A 26977-nucleotide genomic window follows, 5' to 3' on the forward strand; every position below is an offset into this window, starting at 1 on the left:
TTTTCCACCCTTCCCTCTCATTCCAAAGGTACTTCAGAAAACAAAATCATTGGGTTGCAAACTCATTCCCATTGCTCCTTACTGGCCTCATCAGATATGGTTTCCGTTTCTTTGCCATCACCGTCAACTAGAGCCCTGGATACTGGACCCAGTTCCGGACCTACTGACGCATCAGTCAGGCAGGCTTCACCCATCCCTTCAAACTCTCAAGCTGACTGCTTGGTTACTCCACTTCCAGTCTTAGCCAGGCTCCCAAACATTTTCCTTGCTGGACAACACATTCTAGTGTTCTCCCACAAGCCCACTACCAGGAGGATTTACACTAACAAATGGAAGAGGTTCTCTTACTGGGTCAAAAGAAATAACATTGATCCTTTTACAGCTCCTGTTCACAAGATTCTTGACTTTCTGGCTGAAACCTTCGAAAAAGCAGCAGCTGCAGCTACTGTTAGAGTCCAACTGGGTGCCATCTCCAATTTTCATGTAGGAAACTTGGATTCAAACATTATGTCCCATAAGTTGTGCAGAGCATTCTTATGAGGTACAACGCTTTTACGGCCCCCGGTAAGAGAACCTCTCCCCGGGACCTAAACTTGGTTTGAGTTTCAGTGATTCTGCCCCACTTTGAACCAGCAGCATCTTGTCCCTTGAAGTTTTTATCTTGGAAAACCCTCTTTTTGGTTGCTATAACCTCAGCTAAATTTTTATTTTAATTTATTTATTTATTTAACATTTGTTGACCGGGAAAGTCCGACTAGGTTCCACAGATCCTGTTTTCAGCGGAGTCCCGGGGAGAAATGCTCCAAAAGCATGTCTTTAGAATGTGGGAGGAAACCAGAGTACCCGGATGAAACCCACGCGAACACAGGGAGAACATGCAAACTCCACACAGAAGGCACCCCAGCCGAGAATCGAACCGGAGAACCTCTTGCTGTGAGGCGACAGCATTAACCGCTGCACCACTGTGCTGCCTGGGTTTCTGAATTACATGCTTTGTCTATTCAACCGCCGTATCTCATTTTTCATATAGAGTCTCTCTAAGGACCAGTCCTTTTTTCTTGCCTAAGGTTGTTCTGAGTATAACTTAAATCAGTCTATTGAGCTTCCTGTGTTCTTCCCCAATTATGGCAACAAGGCAGAGTATAGATTACACCAACTGGATGTTCATAGACAATTATGTTTTTATTTACACAGGACCAAAGACCTCAGAAAGTCAGACCAATTGTTCATATCCTTTGCTGGCAATAAGCAAGGTTATCCAGTTTCTAAAGTGACATTATCAAAATGGCTGTCAGACACAATCACTTTTTTGTATGGTTTGCATAAAAAGACGCTTCCAGGAAGACCCAGAGGACATTCAACCAGGGCCTTAGACATCTCTGTTGCCTTCCAAGCTAAATTACCTTTAGATTCAATCTGTGCAGCAGCAACATGGGCAAATCCTCATACCTTTATCTCTCATTACAAAGTGGATGTGGCCTCCTGGAACAGGGCATCTATTGGTTCCATGGTCCTGAAGAGTTTGTTCCAGTGAGCCACCCAAGAACCAGGTGCTGGGGACGTGGTCCCAACCAGCAAGAATGAAGGCGAGATGGGACAACATAACATAAAGAAGTTATGTGCCTACCATAATATTCCATGTTTGTTGTCCTTCATCTCACCTTCCTTCTTGCATACCCCCCCTCCTTCCCCCTTCCTGGAGGTTCAAGAGGAGTTCTTTATTGGTTACACTGGCTGAGTTTCCTGCTGAAATACCAGGTTAGTTAGCCACACATTGTCCTTTCCTCTATTCTTCCTATCTTGATGTATAAGAGCTTATTAAAAAATTGTTTTTTTACTATATATGTCTAGTGTGGGCTATCACAAATGAGATCTGGGTAGCTGCCGCTAGGCATGTTGGGATAAAGTGTAGCCTCGAGCCAGTTAAAGCTCTTGAGCTTTAGTAGATCGGCTGAGTCGGAGCCGAGGATCTGCTCCAAACCCAACCAGCAAGAAGGAAGGTGAGATGAAGGACAACAAACATGGAATGTTATGGTAGGTACATAACTTCTTTTTTTGTTGGTTTGCAATTTTAATAGACTAATATTTTCATTTAAATTGAGGAAATATAATCCTGTATTATAAGCAGATGAGCATGTTCTCAAATGAACCCAATAACTGTGTGCGCCATTGCTGTTACCAGTGAGTCTCTAATATGCTTGAGAAACTAAAACCATCATGCTTTATTATAATACAGGGGCTGCTGAAAAAAGCTCTAAACATGGAGCAGAAGATCGAACACAGAACATTATTATGGTGCTGAAAGACAGAATGAAAATCAGGGAGCGTAACAAACCAGAAATTTTTGAGCTTATTCAGGAAGTATTTGCTATGCAGAAGGCTGCACATGTGCAAACAATGAAAGCTGTCAAACAAAGCGTGCTTGATGGCACATCAAAGTGGTCAGCAAAAATCAGCATAACAGGTAACAAAAAAATGTTTGTTTCACTTCTATAAATATAAACCCATGTCATCCTAGTGGAAATGATAGCCTTCATCACTACTAAAATAATATTTTATTGTACTACCCAATAGAAGTACACCCAATATGCACTTTAGCTAAAAATCTGAGCAATAGAACATTTTAGAGATTGCCAAATGGTAATAAAAAAAAAAAGACAGTGGCTGAACATTTCAGAACTGTACAACTGGGTCAACTAAATATGTTTGGATTATCTGTACTTGTAAAAATCACCTAAATGTGAGATATTGTGCACCACCAAACACATTTTATTTAGGAAAACAAAAGCTAAAGTGGTTCTGAACTATAATAGTGTTGTTCCATATGGCCTGAATAAGGACATTCCATGACATTTCTTTTGTAAAGTAGCCTCTTTAAAATACTAGAATTGTGGATGGTGTTATTCATTGAGGCTATAAATATGCCTCATTGTTAAATATTTCTGTCCCTGAGAAATGTGTTTCTGCTTGAGGTGCTAGAAGTGTTTTCCTTTATGTTATTTTGTTGATACTGTGCTAAAGAAGTATGGTATGCACTTTATGAATATGTCTGTATTTCTATATCAGAACCAGAAACATTTTTGAAAACCGATTTTCAAAGGATATAAACATGTCATAAAGTGTGTTTTATATCTGTCTAAATGATTCCCTTCTCTGTTTCCATTCTAAATAAATTACTTTTGAAATGTTTGCATTCAGATCTATACTCAAAAATTATTTTAATCTAAAGTTTGGAGACTATATTAAGAAAGTATTTTACACACACACACACACACACACACACACATATTTATATGAAAATATTCCCTAAAGCTGATGTGCAGCATCATCTATGCATGTTAGATTGATTTCTACACAGCAAAACTCACACTGAAATACAATCTATACCACACTGATGAAAAAAAGACCACCAATGTCCTATTTTTCTAATTGTTCAATTGGAAAAAAACAAAAATCAAAGCCTAACAATACATTCAGATATAATTTGTCTGAACAGTCCTACTGTTAGGGAAAGGATTTTTGGTAGGGTGATGTATAATAGTGGGGTTGTGGTCAAAGGGCAGCACACGTAAGTAATAGTGGACAGAGGTGCTTTGCCCCTGAATCACCTTACTCATGTAATAAAGTCTAACTGCCACTGCCCCAACCCTGCATACTACCTTACCAAGAGCTCCTTATGTAACAGTATCAGGACACACATACACACAACATTGAAGCTATCTCCTACCCTAGCCCTAATGTGGAAACACTTGCAAACAAGCTCACACCCTTAACAAACATAGGTAAAAGATTAAATATTTCCCCTTCCTTAGCCATGATTCTAACCCTAACCCACAAATACTCACACACACACACACACACACACACACACACACACACACACACACACTCTCTCTCTCTCTCTCTCTCTCTTTCTCTACAGTTAATGCCGAGGCTTTCAGTATTTCTGAAAGATTTTCTATTAGCAAAAAAAAATCAATTTACTTTCTTACAAACACAGCACACAAAAAGGACCACTCAATGTTGCTTATTTTGATATTTCCAACACTCAGATATGAGCACTTTCAACTAAAAGACAGCAGTAAAGTGTCAATTAAAAGCAGATTCAACAAAGTTTACTTCAGTGTATGCATTTGATTACAAGTGAATTGTATCAAGTATTAAAATACTTTTCAATAAGATCATATTAAAATGAGTTAAACTATTAAAAAAAAGAAATGAGTATTACTGAAATTTGATATGGCGCTCATTATTATTTTTTTCCTGTATAATAACTCACCTTATGATTGAGTCACAGGTTCATAGTTTCATACTAGGCTGTTGATCAGGTAGATCATCTGTAGCCTAGTCTAAATATCCAAGGTCATTAGTGCCCTACAACATGAATAACTACTGCTTTACTTCATTCTCTTCCAGTAAGGGATTAATGGACCAGACCAGAGGTGAAGTTCCATTTTCCCATCTATTAGTCTAGGCTACACTTTAACAGAGACAGGGAACTACTTTTCGTTACATCTAAGGGAAGTCTGTTCCATAAAAGAGGGATTCTTTGAGAAAGATACTGTCTCCACAGTAGGTCCTATTTATGCTGCCGTGGAAGTTTATTTCCTCTGAGTGGGTGTTTAGGGTATGTATCTTACAAGAAAGATCTTCATCATATTCATCACTGTTGCAGTAGCCATAGCTATACGGGTTATATCCTGCCAAGGGTATAACAGCCATCCAGCTTCCAAAGCTTCAGGGCACCTCTTCCATGTGCCCAAACTGTCAGGCAGCTCAAGCTGAGCGAACTAAAAGAGAAGCCCTTTAAAGGTTTACTGCCGCAGAAGAGTACACTCCTCTGAGGCTTTTGTGGATCAACGGTCAGCTTGTGGTTTCCTTTGTTGGGCAAACAAGTTCCTTTTGGGAAAAAAATCTTGCATTTTCTTAATTTTGTGTATGTCTTATTATTTCCTCTTCAGGAAGGTTATTTTAAAATTAGGCGTATTATGTTTTAATGTACTGTCTCAAGATTGTAACATACTTTTAAACATAGCACTCTTTTTTTCTGTTAGTCTAAAAGTAGTATAAAGTAACAGAAAACATTTTTTTCTGTGGAGAAATTGTTTATTTTCCTTTTTTGTGGGCTGGGAAAGTGTTTAAAGTGCTTTTTACTATTTCTGAAACCACACAAAGTGCTTTTTACTATGTTTTCCAGTGAAAAAGTGACTTTTAAAGACTAGTATTTTTAATGGCATTTGCTGCTTGTCTTCCCCAGGAAAAAGTTACTGTTTTCGGCTTGACCGTAGAACAACCTACTGGACCTACGATCATTCCTTCATTCAGTCACAAAAAGAAACATCAAAACAAACAGATTTCACCAAAACAGCATGCTAGCAATTTGCCTCAGCTGCAGCTGGGTGACTCTACTGTGGCCATTTGTTGTACCTCAGACCATTCGTCTTTTTACCCTGGAATCCTCTGGTGTAGCACCTATGTCTTCTGCAGCTGTTGGAGTCCCCTCAGTGAGCAAGGGAGAACCTGTCTTGTCACTCCTGGAATAGGGAACAGAGAAGGCTTCCCTGGTGTGTCTGAATGCTGTGCCCATCCTTGGGGAATCTGCACCTACCATTAATAACACGATTGGCCAAATTTTTTCTGATAAAAATAAACAAAAATGTAAGACTGTGTCTACTACTCCTCCTCAAATTTCTTTAGACAGGAGTAGTTTACTGGGTCTGGCTCAGGATTTAATTCAGGCTATTGATCTCTTTTGTAAAGCAGTTAATGGTAAAGAGAAGAATGCCTTTTTTTCCTGAAGTGATTCAAGATTCTGAATTTGAACTGAAAGATGAAAAGATAGATACAGGGTTTTCCCCTCAGATTTTTGATTCAGATTCAGAGGAGAGCTCAAATTCTGATTTGCTCATCAGAGGGTTCTCTTTCTCTGAAACTATTGCTACAATGTACAAAGCACAACGAAAAAGCTGAGGTAAAAAACACACCTTTATCAAACACAAAGCTTTCAGGTACAAGACCCTTTCTCAATGATAGACATTCTATCTACATTAGAATGTCTACATTAGACATTCTAAAGCTTTGTGTTTGATAAAGGTGTGTTTTTTACCTCAACTTTTTCGTTGTGCTTTGTACCTTTGACTCTGCAGCAGTATATACTTGGTGCACTATTGCTACAATGTGCCAGTGTTTTCTGTAGAACACTGAGGTTTCTCAGTCCATCAGAAAATGCTGAGTTGTTACAGAAGGAATGTTTAGAAACTATATCAATTCTTCCTTTTCTTTCTGTTTTAGAGGATGTTTGTGTGTTACTGCCTGCAATTTTCCTGATAGTCAGCCACCTGCCCTTAAAAAGGCAGATGGGATGCATAAAGTTCCTCACTCATTTTAAGTTTTTATACACTATTCCCAAATCTGACTGAGCAGCTATAGCTTTAGTAGATCCTACTGCTGCTAAACACTTAGTTAAATCCAGTCCTACTCTTTCTGCTAAGGATTTGTAATTATTTTATAAGTATGGGGAAAAAGTGTGGGTCTATGTTTAGTCATTAAATGGACTAAACAACAACGGCAAAACATCAAACTCAATTAGTGAACATTCATTCAGCGAACGTGTGAGATGGGGAAAGTAACTAGTTGGCCAACAGTTCCATATCTCACACACTGCAGTATTCAAACCAATTTGCCCTTTCCCCACTGTAGTGTGGTCCTAGAGTTGGTATATATAATTTGGGAGGGGCAAAGCTCCCCATGTAGTGAGGGGGTGTTGGGTGAAGCCCCTCATCTGGGTGGGTTTGAAATACTGCTGTGTGTGATTCAGGGAAGTGTAAGGAAAGGTGTATGCTGATCTAGGGAATCTCCAAGATTTTTCAGCCCTCCTTTCCCTAATTTTCTAAGAGATTCTGTAACTTTTCATTCAGTTCTGGCAAAAAGTACAATAAAGTCTCAACAAAATATAGGTAAACAGAAGTTTAAGAAGAAATGGCAAGAAGGTTCCAAAAAGAAGCCTCAAACTTCCCAATACCTAGAGCAGTTCACCAAGTCTGAATAATTGTTCAGGAGACCTTGTGAACCCCTCTCATCCTTTCCCCTTTTTCTTCAAGGAAGTATGAATATCTATTTTTCTCTTTGGCATTTTTGAAGTTTAGTCATCATTTTTTCAATAAAGCAATACAGGTTTTAGATGTTTCCATTATTACTAATGAGTGTAAGAGGTTTAGTACAGGCATTTATAGAAGCCATGCAAGAAGAATGCCTTATTACATGAGATCAGTATACATCTAAGAAATGTTAGTAGGAATGTCCTAAAATTACAGTTTTTGAGAGGTATGTGAATACATAGTTATAACACACAACTAGAAGTAACCACAAAAAACTAGGAGCGTTATACAGAAATAAGCATCTTCTCACCAAAGCAGCAATGATTTCAATAGCAAATTCCCACCTTATCTCCACCCTATTTTATGCCTCTTCAATATATACCAACCTAAGGCAATGCGATCTAAACAAGCTAGAGACCTGCTACAACAAAATTGCCAAATTCGCCACAGGGGCATCCTACCGTAGTCACCACTGTCTCTCACTTGCTGAACTGGGCTGGCTTGAACTCCCTCACCTCCTTTAATGGTATCAACTCTCACTTGCCCACAAACTAATAAATCATCCACTAAATGTCCCATCCCTCCAGAATCTACTCCAACCCTATCACACCACCAGACCACTAAGATCCAGCAACAAAAATCAATTGCAGATCACTAAAGCCAATAACTCTGCTGGTGAAGCACTATTCTCTTGCACCATAGCCAAATTATGGAACTCCCTCCCACCCACAATTACCTCCATACCATCATGCATCCACTTCAAAATTTTACTAAAAGTGCACCTAAAAACATGCTGGCTATGCCCTTGCAACTCCCACTCTAATATCACCCACCCCATCCAACCACTGCCTTTCTTTCCACTCCACTAACTACCTTGATTATAGCAAGCTCAGATGCTCATAAGGCTAGTACTTATACAGCAGGAACTTCTTATTTTAACATTTGTTAATGTCTGTTATGTACTTCACAGATAAAGATTCTCGTCGTCTACTGATGTACTATGTTCTTCATCTGTAAATATGTTGTAAGTAATTGCTATGTAAACTGTTAATCGCTGTGTAATCCAGTGTAACTACTGTCTGTTTATTTTAACTGTGGAGCTTTTCTCCCTGGGCCTCCGCTGAAAATGGACCTATGTCCAGTTGGACACTCCCGGTCAACAAATATAAATAAACAAATAAATAAATAAATAAATAAAAGTAACTTTGAGCACTATGAGGAAAGATTTTTTAGAACATGGTTACAGTGTTGAGGATGTAGATAGAAACTTTGGAGAAGAATTGTCTGTCCGTGGTACTACTGGGAAGCCTTATTTTTCTGGCCTGGTTGGAAATATAGATGGTACTTATATATGGACTAAAGATTGGTCCAGTAACAATAGGTTCCTTCTTGCTTACTCAAGCAATATTAATGCTACCTGTGACATTATTAAAAATGATTGTCCATTTTTATTAGCCAATTCTGACCTTAGAAAAGTGTTAGTTGCTAAACCTCTTTTTATTTTAGGAATAATTTGTCACTAAAGCGACAATTACGCTGTAAGAGTTTTGAAAGGATTTTTTGTGCTGTATCAGACAGATGAGGTACTTACTGCTGCCATTCCTGTAAGGCTTGTCAGTATATTTGGAACTGTCCTTCTTTTTTTACATGTACACACTAACCAGTATATTGATTTTGATTTTTATGCAGATTGTAGAACTACGAATTTGATTTATTATGCTAGATGTATAACATGTACAACATTTTATATTGGTAAAACCAATAGGACATTTAAAGATAGAATTTTGGAACAGGTAGGTGATATACGTAAGCAGAAAAGTACAAGTGCCTTAGCGAAGCACATTTTAGATAATGGCAGTGAGTATAATTTTAAGTTCCTTGCTCTTGAGTTAGTTTTTGAGAGCATATGGAGCAGTGATTTTAAATGTAACACTGAAAAGAAAGAGATGAAACGGATACTTTTGTTAAAGGAAGTGTATATCCAGCATTGAATAAATATGTGCCTTTGTTGAAGCCAGTTTTGAAAACCCAGCCTCTCAAACATTAATATTCATTATTGGTGCACACCCCTCTAATTTCTATTGGCTTTTGCACTTTAACATCAGTATTCAGTTTTAGTTAGGCTTGTCTGCTTAGTGAATTTTTATTGCTGGTTTAGTTTCCTGAGTGGGATGTGTTTTTAAAGGGGTACAATGGATATGTGTTTTTTAAATTTTGTATATTAGTGCCTTCATCTAGTGAACAATGTCAAAGGTATGAAGAAGCGGACTGTATTTCCGTGAAAGCACTTACCTGTTTCACTATATTATATTATATTATATTATATTATATTATATTATATTATATTATATTATATTATAAGTTCTATAGCTGTGGTGACCAGAAGCTTTCTTCATTTGGATTCATCCAGACTTTAGACATTTCTTAAGGTTTTGTATGTCTGAATCACCCTTTGGGGTATCCACAGCACTAAGAGTGTTCACAAAGTGTCTAGCTCCAGTTGTAGCTCATTTCAGCTCCCTATTATGCTGTCGCAGATTCAGGTTGTTGAAAGCATCTTTGTTGAACTGAAAAGTACAAAAAGGCAAAATAGTGAAGTGGCTTTTCAGCAAATTCTTTCCCTTGGAAAGACTTCACTTGGATTCTTTCGCTACTTTAACGTTTTCGGCACTGTAGTGCAATCTCAGAGTTGGTATATTTAAGTAGAGGGGTGTGGGTAGCACAGTTTTTTTTTTGTTTGTTTTGTTTGTTCGAAACAGCGATTTTTTCCCTTGGAAAAAAAATTGCTGTTCTGAGGTTTCGACATTGTAAGCTTTTGCTTACATGGGGTCGATTATGTGTCGTTCGCTCTTGTGAGCATGCAATATCATAATATAGACCCGCTCATTTCATGCTACAGGGTACCCACGTTTTTACATGTTTAGACTACTTGCTTATCTACTTATCTACTTGTTTATCTTTGCAGGATCTTTTTCAGAGTTAGGAATCTCTGTCTTGGGTGAGAGATCTCTTACACAAGCTGGGATGCCAAGGGAACATTCAAAAGTCTTTCTTGAGTCCTTCACACAGGATTGTGTTCCTGGAATGTAAACTAGACACCTCAGTTCAAAGAACATTTCTTCAATCGGAAATAATAGATCTATATCTAGACATATTTGTAAGGTTTTCCACTCAAACGTCTGTCACTGGGAGGGAATACCTCAGGATTTTGGGTCTCATGACCTATATGAGTCTCATGATACCTCTGGCAAAACTCCATATGAGCAAGATATAGTGGTATCTGATGTCTGTCTGGCCCCAGCACCAACACCTTTTGTCGTTCCAAATTCCATTGCTGGGGTTTGTCAGAAGAGAAATCATTTGGTGAGTGAAGACAACGGATATCCTTAAATACAGGTCTCCCCTTTTCCATCCCTGTTTCAAAACAGTCAGTCACCACAGACAGCTTGGACTTTACTTAGGTAGCAGGTTCAGGAGGAATAAAAGTGCAGATCTCTTCAAGTGGTTGCAGACAATAATGCAGTCATATAGTACGTTAACAAGAAAGAGGGAACCGTGTCATAACCCATTTGCAGACTAGCCATGTTAGCTTGAGATATAGCTTGATAGCACAATCTCACTCTACAGACATCCTACATTCCACAAAGCAAGATTGTGTGACAGACAAGCTGAGTATGACCAGGGCAGACCCTCACAAATGGAAACTATATCAAGGAATCTTCCAAGATTTGATCCATTTGTAGGGAGTTCCTCACTACACCTCTTTGCCTCCTCTCTGAGCAAACAACTGGCAAGAATTTGTTCCAGTACTCTATGCAAGAAGGCCTGTAAGACAAATGTTTTTTTCCCCTTGGACAGGAATGTTTCTTTATGCTTTTCCACCCTTTCTTCTAATATCCAGGGTGCTTCTGAAGATTCAGAAGGAATTCCCCCAAGATCATTGTGGTGACTCCCTTCTGGCACAAATAGCCATGGTTCTCCTTTCTTTCAGAAATGGCCAGGAGCAATTACCACAAGCTTCATGACAGACTGGATCTACACCCTGATATCAGTCAACTTCAGTTGACTGCTGAATGATAGTGTCTTAGTTGCTTTAAGGCACCTGTTTACTGAGGATGTACAGCAAGTGCTAATGGAAAGAAGACAGCCTGCTACTAGAAAATCATATTAGCAAATGGAAAAGGATTTCTAGCTGGTGCTAATGACATAGTCAGCACCCATTCAAGGCTAATTGTCCTCTGGTTTTACAGTGTTTGTGTGAGTTACTATCTTATGGCCTTTCTTATTTGTCTATCACGTTTTATTTCTTGGTAATTTCAGCATGTCTCTCTATGGATCCCCCTCTTTTAATGCATTCTTATGTCAAAATGTTCTTGAAAAGAGTCTGGTATAAGAGGCCTCCAAGAAAATCAGTGACTCCTCCTTGGGGAATTTAATTTTGTGTTACTGAAGCTAGCACTTGCTCCAATTGAACCAGCTTTGCACCAAACATGACTTGAGGTTCTTTACATGGAAAACTGTTTTCTTGAATGCTCTGACCTCTACAAGAAGAGTATCTGATTTGCAAGCCTGGTGATTCAACTCCATCCCATTTTCCTCTTTTATGGCTACAGGGATATCTGAGTCTACTTCAAGCCAAAATATCCATCTGTCCATTTTCTTTCTTGAATCTGAAAATGAGGGAGGAAAAGATACTCCATACCTTCTATCTTGACAGAACTAAATCTTTCAGATCTTCAGATCAATAGTTAGTTTCTTGTGAATATAAGAAGAAAGGGATAACCTGTATCAAAATGGACTATTTCCAAATGGTTGTGTAAAGCTATTACCTTTTGTTATACTCACCTTAACAAATCTATTCCAGGCAGAGTCAAGCCTCACTGTACTAGGGCCTTGGCTTCGTCTATGGATTTTTGGAAAGGATCCTAGAAGTTGCTAGGCCACTAGAGTGTGGACATTTATTTATTTATTTTTGTTGTTCCTAGAATTGGCCATTCAGTTTTCAGCCTCCCTCTCTCTGTTGGCAGGAGAGCTCTGAAGGACTTGGCACCCAAACTTGTCTTTTAGTCAGCTCAGCTCAAGCTGCCTGACATGGCAGAAGATGGGGGGATATCGGAGGAGGTTTAGAAGAAAATATCTACTGTTACAAAGCATAAGTAACCTGAAGTGCTACCTCCCAAAGTCCTCAGATATCTGACCAGTGTGTTGGCAGACCTTCTAATGAAAATTGTTAACAAATCACTAGCTAGAGTAGACACAGCAGACGACTTAAAGACAGCAATTGCCATACTCTTGCACAAGAGTAGGGAGACTATTAGCTTAACAACAGTAGCAAGACAAGTAGTAGATAGTATAAATCTAGTTTGTTAGACAAAAATACAGTATTCTCTTTGCATAAGTCTAGAAATGCAGCCATATTAAAACAGGCCTTCATAATTTACATGCAGTTTTAGTGAATGCACTTTCAGTCAATAAAAATAATCTTCAGTCAAGAGTACTGTTAAGAATAAAATGTGCTAACAAAATGAGCAGTACATTGCGTACAAGCAGATCTTGTTTAGATGTTGTTTCACACATCCTTCCAGTGATTGTACTCATAATCATGGGAAGGTGTAGCCCTCCCACCTCTCGGTTTGGTGTGCTACACTTCTCCAAATATTCCACCTTATACCTCTCTAATTTTCTATTTTTTTCTCCTAAAAATGCCAGCGCATTTTTCATCAACCTTCTGCCTAATGTTAAAATATTTAATTTTTTCCTCTTGAATAGTAAACATTAAGTAAGAAGTAATGGCCTTGTTGACAAATTCAGTCTGCTTAAATAATTCATCCATTTCTTTCTCATTCATTCTAAAGACAACCTTCATAATTTTAAAACTACAGTCGTCAAAAAAAATATTGATTAATTCTTTATGAAATTCAGAACCTTCCCTAATATTGTTAGGATATTGGTACACCATTAACCACTGATCCTAGAGGAGGCCTGTGGGTAACCAGATTAGAATACAGACAGGTTTATTGGCAGTTAATTTTGGAAGCCCATAGAGACCTGGGGTTAAACGGGAAGGTTTCCCTGGACCCTTTGTTAAAGCTGAGGACAACCAGACTATAGAAACAGTGTTTTGTCTGGACCAATATATAAATATTTTTTTAGCTAGTATATAATTGTTATTAGAAATTTGCAATTTGTTTAGAAATATCCCTTCTTACCTTCAATTTTTTTCAGATGACGTTTGGAACTAATTTCCTTTGAGGCTTACACTCATGTAAATACTTTGTATGGTTCTCCAGTTTTTCAGTCTGCTCAAATTTATTTATTCATCTCCTTATCCTTATTCTTGGGATATTTTTGTTCATTTATTGTGTGTTATGTGGATTTTAGCCACAGCAGTGACATACATACAATTTCATTGTGAACATATTACCTAGATATAGTGAGTGAACTGTGTATTTCATTACGTATGTCTGTTTAGCAGATTTTATTTATTTTTTATTAGAGCAGCACTTTTTTAAAGTAGTATTTAATATTACAAACATATGGGTTGGGGTAGCCTTTAGAATGTTTTATTGAGTAGGCTTAACTGTTGCACAATCAGTTTAGATAACCTGGCGATTTAGGCAATTGAATTGTTTTTTAATTGTTTTTAATTTTCCAATTATCTTATTTGAATTATCCGATTTGAATCATTGCTTTAGGGGAGTTAAATAATGTGTATGTGGGGTTTTGTTAATATCTGATGAAATCCTGATTTACAAGAACAAAAACGCGGTGATTTATTAAACGTTCATTTAATAAAGTTTTTTAGTGTCTACATCCTTGTGTTTTGGTGATCCCTAGTACCCTTGTGTATTTTTACGTTGGAAACATTTTCCATTTACTTTTGTAAAGCTTCTTAGTAGAAGCTTTGTGGGATGATAAAAGAATCTGATTTACAGAGGAGGAGAACCTAGTGATCAATGAAACTGGAGAAACCATGCAATCAACTTTAGGCCTGCAATATCAGGGTGAATTTTGTCTGTGGGGTGAGACAGGAGGTCTGGAGTTGGATCCAGTGCTATCAGAAATCAATTGGATGAGATTGCCTATTGCCACTGTCTCATAGCTTTTCAACAAAGGGGTTAAGATTTGGTCTCCCTTGCTTACTGATGTACCAGACTAATGACATGCTGTCTATTTGAATCACAGTTGTCTCGGCGGGGAGAGTGTTTTGAAAGGCCTGCAATGCTAGGTGGACAGCTGTCATCTCCAGGACATTTATATATGTGTTGACCTTTTTAGGTGACCATTTGCCTTAAACTGTCCTTTCCAAGAAGTGCCCCCATCCCCATCTGATCTGGGAGGTGTCTGTGGTCCCTATGGCTTTTGGTTGGGGGAGAACAAAGGGGTGACCTTCTAGTACTTGGGAGGAGTTTGTCCACCATAAGAGATACTTTTTTCAAGCTTGAGTTATTTTGATCTGACTGGACAAGGGCTAAAGAATGGGCCACTGAGTTACAAGTATCCACTGAAGAATTCTCATATGGTACCTTACCAAAGGTACCAGAATGATTGCCGCTGACATGAAACCCAAAGCTTGGAGGATCGGTTTAGCTGAGAGAGCAGAATATTGAATGATATTTTTGACTTAAAACTGGATAGATTCCACCCTGGGCCAAGGAAGAGATGTTTTTGTTGTGACTGTATTGAGAGAGTACTTATGAATTCTAAAAAGTGGGTTGGTTTTAGATGAGATTTTTTGTGGTTGATAGAAATTCCCAGGCAGGAGCACAATTGGAGTACATAATCGTAGGCTAGAATCAGATGATGCCTGGTTGGAACAGTAATGAGCCAGTTGTCCAGATATGGAAACACCTGGAATCATTGCAACCTCAAGTGTTGCAATGATTCCAGGTGTTTCCAGATATGGAAACACCTGGAATCATTGCAACCTCAAGTAGGATGTTACTACTAACATACACTTGATGAACACCCTGGTGGTTGTGGTGATACCAAAGGGCAGAGCTGTGAACTGGTAATGACTGTCTTCTAGCCAGAAGCATAGATATCTTCTGGATCACCTGTTCATTTGATGTGATAGTATACATCCTGAAAATCTGTGGAACACAGCCAATTGTCTTTGTGTAAAAAACGTAGAATGGACTGAACCATGACCATCTGGAAATTTGCATACTGAACTGACTGATTCAGATTGCCAAGATCTAAAATTGGTCTCCAGTCCCCTGGTATCTTTAGCACTAAAAAGAAAGTTCCTGACTCTCTCTGGTCTGGGGAAACCTCTTGGATGACTCTTTTTTATTTCTAATGCTTCCTTCTGACTGGGTGGTATGTCAGGGATTTTCTTTGAAACCAATGGGGGTGGCTGGGAAAATGGTATGATATAATATCTGGATATTATCTCACCCATGAATCTTTTGTAATTCATAACCAGGCTGTCTGGAGCAGGGATAAACGACCCTGACCACCTCCAGAGATGGACAGTTCGGCCCCCATTCAAGAGGGCTGGTAGGACCTGTCAGAGAAAGTTTCTTTAGGTACTTGGTTTTGTGGACCTCCTCTGCCATGGAGATGGCATCTTCCATTGGAGTTCCCCTTTCTGCCTCTGAGGGAATTGTCTCTACATGGATCTTGGAAGGGACCCTGGGATTTCTTGAAACACATTTTTTGACTGCCTCTTTGATTCCTGGAAAAGGTTCCTTGAAGGGTCGATAAATGCACACCAAAAACAGATGGGGTTTACCTTCCTGCTCACGCCTAGAGAGTGTGTCTTTCACTTTGGGGTCAAATAAGGAAGTTCCATAAAAAGCAGCATTGATGAACAAAGCTTGGAAGGGTTCTGCAAAAGTTGCACAAGTGCATCCAGGCATGTCTTCTGATGGAAATGCCTGAACCCACCACCCATGACATACCTTCTGCTGCGTGGGAGATAAGCCTCATAGACAAATTGGAAATGGACTGAATGGTAGCCAACTGTGAGGCAACAGTGCTCTTTGCCTCAAAGGTATGGTCCTAGCAAGGAATTTGGTAAGTTCCTTAATCACATTTCTCTGGAGTCTTGTGAAATGTGCCAAATAGTTCAGTGACTGAAGAGCAAAGGTTGCTGAAGCATAAACACACTTTCCAAATTTGTCCAATGCCCTAGACTCTCTGTTAGGGGGATGGACAAAGGAACTTTGTTAAATTAGTTCCTTCTTTGTGGCTGCCACCTTGACCATGGCATCAACTGGTACTCCCTTGCTCCAAAAGTTTCTGTGCTTAGGTGGTACCATGATCCTATCTGGTCTCTTGGGGATGGGTTCAATGGTATCAGGTTCCTTCCACTCCTGTTGAATGACCAAATCAGTGAGCTCATTGGCAGGTGGAGTCACCCAAGAGATAGACGGGCCAGGTCCAGAAGCCTCCTGGAATACCGATCCCTCTTGGGAAGAGTTGTCAGGAGACCAACCACCTCTTTGCTTTAAGAGTTCCATAATATCTCCAAATAAGACTTCAGCAGGTGGTGATTATGGGGACCCTTACCACTCATCAAAGTCTGTATCGTCTGTGACAGACTTGTGTGAAGAGTCCAGGTGCCTCCTTTTGCACTTTTTCTTCCAGGGAACTTCTTTGGTTGGATGCTCCTGCGAAGGGTCAGAAGAAATCAGTATATCCTGCTGGGTATTCTGGTGACTAACTTTGCCTGGCTGTCCCAGTGGTACAGTTGGCTGAGGCTCAAGATGCAGAGACAAATGGGCTAGGGTGATTGGGGCTTAGACAACTGGATGGGGTATAGGAAATTCATCCATGGTTTGGCACCTATATCTCTAATGGATACAGGCAATCTGTAAATGGTTCATCTCCCAGGCCCTAGCTTGTAAATGGTTCATCTCTCAAGCCCCTGCTTACACACTTATCAAGGGTATCAGAACTTGTCAGACATTTGGGATGCATGGCTAGGCTTAAAAAGGCCCTTGTGGTTGTTAGCCTAGTAAACACCTATGAGGGTGGAGAAGTCTGAGCCATAGGAATAGAGAAAGCTCTCTGCAGTACTTTGAAAGCAGAATGCCTGAAAGAGAAGGAAAGGAAACCAACAGCTCCAAGAAGACATGTTTAAGGGCCATAAGCTCCCTCCATCCTGAAGGCAGAGCACTTGAAAAGGGAGTTATAAATGAGCTATCGAGTGCTGAGGGGAAGAGACAGCTCTGACAGCATTGGAGTCAACTTCAACACCTCGGATCTGGCACCAGTGCTATGGCTCAGAGAGTAATCTGGCTCTGAGGTGCTAGGAGCCAGTCCACTCAGAGATGCCACCAGAGTCGAAGATACCAGTATCTTCAGATCTGATGTGAACAATTCTGGAGTCTTTGGATCCAGAGACTCCAAAACCAGTGATCTGATTACTGAAAGAGGCAGCAATGGGGATTAGTACTAATAAGTGTCTCTGGACTTGATGGATCAGAGCCGGAAGGACCCTCATTTGAATCTGCGTCGAGGGGAACTTCCACATTATCCTGTCAATGTCAGCTTTAGTCAGGCTTTTGGAAGAATGTGCCAAAGATGCTGTTGATGAAGGTCTCAAATGGTGATGCCTCAGAGACTGCTCCAAGAATGAGAAAGGTAGTCTAGTGGAAACTGGATCTGAAGCCAACAGTGGTAATTGGATCCAAGGAGATTTTCCTGTTCTAGTCTTCAGATCCAAAGGGGTTGGATTCAAACTCTTAAATAATTTTGAAGAAAGTTTGGAACCCAGAGCCAAGGAAGTGGTTGGGTCTGGGGAACACTTCCTAGAGTCCTTTTTATCATGTTTCTTGGATGTTTGAGCCCCAGATGATGATAATGCAGTATTAATTTGTTTTTCCAGTCTATAAGGCCCCTAAGGTTAAAAGCCTTACAGATATCACAATTGGAGTCCAGATGTGTTGGCCCTAAACAATGCACACATTTGGAGTGTGCGTCTGATAAAGGTGTCTTGTGGCCACAGTCCATACATTTCTTAAAACTGGAACGTTTCTCAGACAGTATTTTAAAGAGAATAACTATAAATCCTAAGAGACAGACTTTTTTAAAGAGACAAGAAAGGGAAAGGAATACCAACAACAGTAAAAATTAGATGTACTAAAAAGTACATTAAGAAGAAATATCAGCCATGGTAAGTAAGGGTACACAAGTAAAGAAAAAATATTACTGGAGAATGGAGAAAATGCTATAAAGATAAAAGGACTATCAAAGATATAGTATACAAAGTTATAAGGATACTATAATTTCTGACTCAGAATACCAAAAATGCTAAACTCAAGAGCAAAGCAATGACCATGTCCATTCAATAAGGCAGCAAATGAGATCTGAGCTGTGTTAGGGACTAGAGCATTATGGGAAAGGGAGGAGCTTGTGAATTTCAGTGATCCACAAGCCGGTAAAAGCAGCTGGGTCAGATCCGATGATCGTATCTGAACCCAAGAGTTGAGGAATTATTAAAAATTGACAACATCAGATCCAAGGTTAAATAGTCATGTAGTAATTAACAGGGTTTTGGTATTATTAGATGATACTTCAGACACAGTTAGCTAGTTCATTTGGACTGATAAGCAAAAAGTCATTGCAGTGCAGTCCACAGAAGTTTGGTACATGCACTTGAGAGTGAATGCAGAAGTCAGATGAAATATCCAGCAGTCCAGAATATTAATTATATTACTCAGGAGGAAAGGAGTGCAGAAGCTACAGACATAATTATCAGCACTGTTATTGGAGACAGTAAGATTTGACATTCTGAGTACAGAATTTACGGACAGTACAAAGAGTACAGAAGCTAGGGACATTAAGATTTGATTCAACAATTGTTGTCATCTGCTTCCATTGTACGTAATAAAACAATCTTAACTGAACTACAGTGTATGCAGACTTTTATTCTGATGCATACAAGAAGATTTGGCACATAAAGGAGAGACTAGCACCTGTTTATCACAGTGCTGGGTAATTAAAAGATAAAGACATTCATTCCACTCTCATTCTTGTTTCTTCTAGTTATTTCCAGTTTGTTCTAATATTCTATACTCTTATCAGTTTTTGCAATGGTGAGCCACCATCGATGGGAGGCGGGGTGTCACTCTTCTTATGTGCATTACGAAGACATTGAGGTGTGGGTGTTCATTTAAGTAGTTTATTGTGTACAAATACATCAGGATGTATGGCAGGAACATTAAACTTTAGCTAGCTAACTGACTAATTACATACTTGCATGCTCACACTCTGGCTGCTCACTCAAAATGGTACTCTTGCTTGCACGTGCTCAGTACTTATATGCATGTGCAGTGGAAAGCTTCTTAAAGGTATATCACACACTCTGATCTACATCCTCACTCTTTACTGAGCTGTCCCATATAAACAATGACATATAAACTAGCTAGCTAACTGACTACATACTTGCATGCTCACACTCTGGCTACTCACACAAAATGGTACTCTTGCTTGCAGTTGCTCAGTACTTATAAGCATGTGCTCTGGAAAGCTTCTTAAAGGTATATCACATACTCTGATCTACATCCTCCCTCTTTACTGAGCTGTCTCATATAAACAATGACATTTGAATAGGCATGCAAGTATACAGACACTAATAAAGAAAAATAGCAGTCATGTCCAGGTTGTCGTGCATCTGGAAGTAGGTTTCAAGATGCAACCTGATCTCATGACATAATAGTTAGGACTGGGTTTAGCAAAAGGGACAGTCACTGGGGAATTTTCTGCTTGAGTAGTTTCAGGGATTTTCTCTAGAATTGAGATTGCTGATGCAATGTTCTCTGGAACAGGAACATTGGACAAGTCACCCTGAGAACTAGAGTCTTTGTCACAGACAAGATGCTGTAACACTGGTTTGGACACTGGCAACAAATGCCTCTGATTTCATCTGAATTCCACTCCTTGTGATTCCATAATGTATGATCTTGGCTGTTGACACAAACTTTTCATAAATCTGATGCAATCAAAACCTTTTGATATCTGCATCCTCACTAGCTCCCCTTTTTTCAATGAACGAGTGGTTTGCTGGTTTTATCTTAGTAGGACTTCTGGGACTAATGCTTTTTCAACAGTTGGGCTTTTATTGCTTTGTTGTTCTTAGCACATAGAACCGATAAATTACTACTGATTGGTAGTGTGGTACTGGTTTCTCTTAACATAAGTCTTTGGGCATGTGAACCAAGATGATTATCAAGAGGAATGTTTCTGAGATTTAACAAGTTGAGAAAAGATATTGGTATTGTCATGTCTGGATTTCTCTAACAGCTGTTTTGCACTTTGAACTGCATGTTCAGCCAAGCCGTTTGACTGAGGGTATTCAGGACTACTTTTAATATGAATGAAGTCTCACTTTTCTGCAAGTCTCTTGAACTGCTGACTTGTAAACTGTGCACCATTGTCAGGAATAACTCTGTGCGGACTACCATGGACAGAAAAATGTTGCTTCAACTTAGTAAAAACAGTACTGGAAGCTAGGTTAGGAAGTAGGTCAATCTCAAACCAATTTAAATAAGAATCTACTAACAGCAAGTAGTGTTGACCATTCCACTCAAAGATATCTGTGGCTACTGTCGACCAAGGTAGTTCAGAAATCCGGCTTAACTGAAGTGGTTCTTTTTGTTGATGTGGCTTTGTACTATTACATACTGAACAAGATGAAAGTACTTTCTCAATATCTCTTGACATAGAAGGCCAACATACTAGACCTCTCACCCTTCTTTTAGTAGAATCAGTGCCTGGGTGGCCATGATGCAAGATCTTAACTTACTCTTGTTGCAGGGACTCTGGAATAATCATTTTAGGACCTTTCATGATGATACCATTGTCTGACAAAATCTCATCTCTGTATGGAAAATAAGATTGCATTTATACTGGTAAAAAAGATTGCTTAGAAGGCCATCCTCAACTGATAAAGAGGTTGAGCTCCTGGAAAATTGGATCTGAAGCTTTGCGAGTTCTGAGCTCATCAAGATGTGTGGAAGAAATATTTCACACTTCCATTACCTCAAAATCAAATCGCTCATCATTTTGCTGTTGTGTTTTTTTTCTGGGTGATCTGGATAAGGTATCAGCAAGATAAAGAAGTTTGCCTTTTGTGTAAACAAGATTGAAGTTGTACTTTTGCAATTTGAGCATCATGTATTGCAGTCTAGCTGGAGCTGTATGCATAGACTTTCTCAAAATAGTAATGAGAGGTTGGTGATCAGATTTGATCTGGATATGTCGACCATAAATATAATCATGGAACTTTGAACATGCAAACACAATTGCCAAAAGCTTTTTCTCAATCTGGGTATACTGCATCTAGGTCTAGGTAAGAGTTCTCAATGCATAGGCTACTGGTCTACACTCTTGAAGAATGACTGCACTTAGACCAAACATAGAAGCATCACAGGATCATGTAACTGGTTTATGAACATCATAGTAGCTGAGAGTTGGTGTGTTAGCAATTTTCTGTTTCAGGACATCAAATACTCTTTGTTGTTGTTCTGACCATGACCAAATTACATCTTTGCATGTCATCTCTCTTCACGGTGCTGACAGCTGGCTTAAATCTGGAATGAACTTGCCTAGATAGTTGACCGTGCCAAGAAAACATAGTAGGGCTTGGACATTGACTGGAGCTACCATCTCAAGAATTGCTGTTTGCTTTCAAGGATCTGGTTGTAAGCCTGAACTGGTAAATAAGTGACCAACATAAGTAACTTCTTGTAGCCTGAATTTGCACTTCTGAGTATTCAGCTTAAGATTCACTTCACATGCTCTTTCCAGAACTTTCTTGAGGTTTCTGTCATGTTCGACTTCACCATTACCTCATGTACTATGATAGCACAGGGAAAGTCAGAAAAACATTTGCCCCGTTGCACGCTGAAAGACTTCACTGGCAGAATTTATCCTAAATGGCATTCTCAGAAATCTTTGTCTTCCAAATGGTGCACTGAATGTGGTTAATAATGAAGATTTTCAGTCAAGCAAAATTTGCCAAAATGAACTCTTTGCATCTAAGACAGAAAAGTAAATGGCATTTGGCATGAGGGCAGCAACATCTTTGACTGTGCACATTGGATGATGAAGTCTTTTTAATGCTTTCTTCAGATCTCGGATCATTACATATTATGATGTAATCTGAGCTTTTCTTATGAGCTGCTACCACGAAGGATACCCATTCAGCAGGTTCTTCTACTGGACAAATTACTCCTAGCTGGACCATTTTGTCTAGCTTGGTTTTGACTCTGTTCTGCATAGCCACTGGAACTTTCTGTGCTGGTCTGATAACTGGGTTGACCTCTGGCTCTAATTTTATGGAGCATTCAGCTGGTAGTTTGCCTAGTTTGTCTACAAAAATATCAGTATACTAAGAAAAAGTAGTTTGGGCAAAATTTGAGCTGTTGTGATGCAGGCTTACATGAAAGCAGTCCAATTTTCAAACTATCTCTGGGGCTTAATAATGACTGCACGTGTCTCTTGCCTACGGACAACTGTAAGTCATAGCTGCTTCCAGCAGAGTAACATGAAAGTACTACTGAGCCTTCAGTTTGAATCTCTTCACCGCCATAAGCAACAAGTTTTGCACACTTTGTCAAATCAAGTTGTTCTGCAGCTTTTATTCTAGCAAATCTTTCTGCAGGTGTAACATTTCACATTGAGCTCTATAGGACTCCCATTCATCCGAACGGTACAAAAGATCTCATTCTTTGCCCACATATCTTCTACATTGACTGTTTCACCAAGCAGAGACACACCATCAACATAAAAAGTAGGGTTGCAACTTTCAAGTTGATCAATTTGCCTCTTGGAATGCACTCTTTTAAAAAAAGAACGTGCCTTATTTGATTTACAAAACCTTTTGGAATGATTCTACTTTTTTGCAAGAATGACACTGCTGACCAAAAGCTAACCACTTTTCTCTTTTGGGTTCATCATTTCCACCACAGTTACAACAGTTGACTATGAAGCTAAGTGGGGGCACATTTTGACTTTGCTGACTCACCCTTATGCTTCACTGAGCATGCTCTGGAATTGCTGGATATACTCTGGGTTTCTCAGAGACTATTACAGGAATTGCAGTAGCTGCCATGTGCTTGGGCCTGTTCCTTTTAACCACTTGCTGGATACTAGCAACATGAGCTTTGTCACTCTGCCTTCTGCAGCTATTATCATCTCTATGCACACTTGTGTGCCTTTCTGTACACTCGTATATCTGACAAATCCCGATGGCCTTATTTAATGTTAAATCACTGTCTCGAAGCAAAATCTTTTTCACTGTGTCATTATTAATGTCACACATAAGCCTGTCCTTTATCAACTCATCTTTATCAGCTCATCTCTCAAATCACCAGATCTGCATGTTTTAGCCTTGTTTCTCAAGTCAGTTATATATGCTGCAAAAGTTTCACCAGGCTTTTGATCCCTTGTGTAAAATAGTGCCTTTCCATTGTAACATTCATTTGGGGGTTACACATTTCTCTAAATTTACATTTTAAGCACTCTGGGTCTTCCCTTGTTTCAGCCAGTACCACTATATGAGAGTCTTCCCCCTCCCCTGCAAACACAGCAGGTGTATACACAAATGAACGCTGTCTTTCCATGGCCTCTGAACTACTAAATTAAGCAGAATAAATGCCTTTGTACATGCGTCTTTGTCAGAAAAAACGGCCTGTATGAAAATATCATATTCCTGCTCAAACACTCTCCAATTTTTTTGCAATACTGTTATCAAACACAAGCAGTGCAGGTCTGTAAAATCCTTCTGCCATGCCCACAGATTATAGTAAAACTCAATGCAGAATTGTCCTTTGTAATTACATACGAACATTCATACACACCAGGTACTTGTAATAATATTCAAATGCACAATAAACTCTTCAAAATACTGTACTCTGAGAAATATGCTTTGAAATAACAACTTTGTGAAATATTCTTTGAGACAACTTTACCTTGTGAAATAACTGCACTGTAATACTGCACATACTTGCAAACACTTTTCACACTTTAGATACTTTGAATAGCTTTAGTTAATATGAAAAATTAGCACATAGCTAAAAATATGGTCATTTCCCCTTTTCTGTATATTTTATATAATTCAGATATTATTTCAAGCATTTTCATAATTATTTTTAATATTTTTTTCAATATGTCGCAGTTGTGGACATTTTGTTTAATGAGTGCTTTGTTTTATTTTTATAGCAAAATAAATCATTTAAGCAAGTTTTAGTACATGGAATTAGTTTCTGACCTGTTTTTGCGAGTTGTTTGAGCAGTAGGGGTAATCCACTCCTATACATTCCTCCATTCCTTCAACTTTAACCTGTTGCCTCATGGCTGTAACTCTGGATCCCATTCTGACACCATGTCGCTCTTCTTATGTACATTAAGAAGATGTTAAGGTTTGGGTGGGTGTTCATTTAAGTAGTTTATTGTATACAAATACATCAGGATGGATGGCAGCAGCATTAAACTTAAATGAACTATCTAACTGACTGACCACATACATGCATGCTCTCACTCTGGCTGCTTATTCAAATGGCACTCTTGCTTGAACGTACTCAGTACTTATATGCATGTGCTGATTCACTGGAAAGCTTCTTAAAGGTATATCACACACACTGATCTACAGGTGGGACAATATTTGCGGTTAAAGTAAGTCCAAAAACCCCATAGCAACCTTGCAAATCTACCAGCAGTCAGAATATGTATATTTTATAGAGCAGCAACATTCCTACTTCAGAAAATCTACAGTAAAGTCGCAAAGAACTTTAGCCTCTTCAGGATACCAGTGTAAAGGACATTATCCAGTTAACAGCAACTTATCAGAAAATTCACAATCTCCAAAGCAGACAAAAGGCTTTCAACTTTCCAGTGTGATGTCACAGAGCCAAAAAAAGAAAAAAAAGCTTACAAAATTGAGTTTGAAAACAGCTGCAAGATGTCCGACCACTTTCTCAATGCAACTTCAACTTTCCTTATGTGAGCATTCATTTTTATTACAATGCATTTTCTAGCTTAACCAGACAGTAAATCTCTTAAAAGTTTAAATACATCAGTAACTGTAAGTTGTACAGATTTGTCAAACAGTACTTCTGCAGTAAAGGCACCAGTAAATGTGTGGTTTAAAGTTAAAAAATAGGTAAAGCAGTCTCAAAAACTGTGTTCCAGAAATGTTCATTTAAATTTCAATGTTGTTAGTTCAGGAATGTTAAATCGTTCTAGTCGCAAAATGGTTAAAATACAGAAGCACATGGTAATGTCTCATAATTTGCAGTATGTTTCAATTACAGTGTGGCTTCAGATTTAAATAAAAATTCTACTTCACAGTCTTCAGAAATCAATGTAAATGATATAGCACATGTAATTCAAAATGCAGAGTAAAGTCGCAGTATTGCAGAAACAGACATAAATGTGGTCAGTATATGTAACATGCAGATTTCCAGGCAAACACCAAAGCAAACATTTGCAATGTCTCAAGTTCATGTTATTTCCAATACAGAAGTTCAGAATGTAATGAATTCTAGTTTATTTTTTTCAGAAGTCAGTGCAAATAGTGCACTGAGGGGTGATAAGAGGGATCAGAGTGCAGATTTTGATCAGTTTGATAAAGTAAATACCAGCATAAATGATAGGCTGACCTCAGGGCAAAATAAAGATAAACTGCATGCTATAGCTCAAGTCAATGTTATCACTAGTGTTTCAGGGAAAAATAAAGAAGAAACGCATATCATAGCTCAAGTCAGTGTTGTTGCTAGTTCTGTAAGTTTTAGTTTATCCATAAAGGGTGTGGCAGTCCTGCACCAAACCAGATTTGTGTTTCATTGTTTAATGTTGAGAGAAATGACAATGTTTCATCGTTTACAGAAAATAAAGTAAGGAGTAATGTACTCATTAATACAGGAACATCAATTTCACTTACAAATAGACCTCTACTAGAGGCACAAGTCCAGTTATGTCAGAATTTGAAGGGTCAAAGGTTACAGCAGCGAGCAGTTCTGAGTGTAACAGTATAGTACTAGATATGGACATTTCATCAGAGTTGCATGTTGTTTTAGACATCAGTAATAAGATTTTATGGAAAAATGAAAATGATACAGAATGTACAGTAGTGCCCACAGATGACACTTGTAAGAATTTGTGTGCAGTTTATTGTGTAAATGATGTACAGAATTTGAAAAATTGATTACAACAGGAACACGCAGATTCATGGGTTAAAGATAAAGTAAATTCCATATCAGTTGCCACAACTGAAGGGCAGGCAGTCGAGTTGCCATATTTTCAGAAATATCAACTTATTCTCAGAAAAGCAAAGACAGACTGGAAAGGAAATTTCAATTCACTTTTATGGCCAGCCAGAAAAAAAAGATAGTTTCAAGCTAGTACTAGATTTAAAATTGGTGTACATAATTACCATTCTGGAAGCACATGCTGTGAATGTTATACCAAAAATGACAGTCAAGTTAATTCACAGAATAAAGGGTTTATAGTTATAGATCTGGCAAATTACGTTTTTGTTATTGGTTTGTTTGGGAGACATTGTTAAGACCTTTGAATTACTGTAGTAAAATGTTGCAATGCATAAATAGCATCTTGATACAGACAGAGACAGAAAAGCATTTTGCACATATTAAATGATGATCTGATGTTGATGTTGATGAATTTCAAATCTCAGCTATTCTCTCATCTATCAGCCAAATGGGAATGCCCATGTCACACTCCAACATAAACCCCTCTCCACCCCATCTCTTTCTACCCTGCACTGAAATCATTACCATTTACCAATTCTATCACTTCATCTCAACCTAAAACAGTCTCACCCTACCAGAGACTGATTTTTCTCTCTGCTATCTAATGTACAATACTTCCCGTAATCCAATTTTCTTGTACTCTCTCCATGCAAAATG

General features: G+C 38.7%; 1 protein-coding gene across 1 annotated transcript in view; it reads left to right on the plus strand.

The window, feature by feature from the left end:
- The window catches only part of UNC13A (unc-13 homolog A), a 5702976-nt gene that overhangs the window by 3940622 nt on the left and 1735377 nt on the right, over positions 1-26977 (plus strand). Inside the window, exon 17 of the mRNA XM_044054109.1 lies at positions 2237-2464. Coding sequence (XP_043910044.1) covers positions 2237-2464 — 228 coding nt within the window. The remainder of the gene's footprint in view (positions 1-2236; positions 2465-26977) is intronic.

The sequence above is a fragment of the Protopterus annectens genome, chromosome 13.part0 (genome assembly GCF_019279795.1).
Source record: "Protopterus annectens isolate FY-2018-M chromosome 13.part0, PAN1.0, whole genome shotgun sequence".
Classification (NCBI taxonomy): domain Eukaryota; kingdom Metazoa; phylum Chordata; order Ceratodontiformes; family Protopteridae; genus Protopterus; species Protopterus annectens.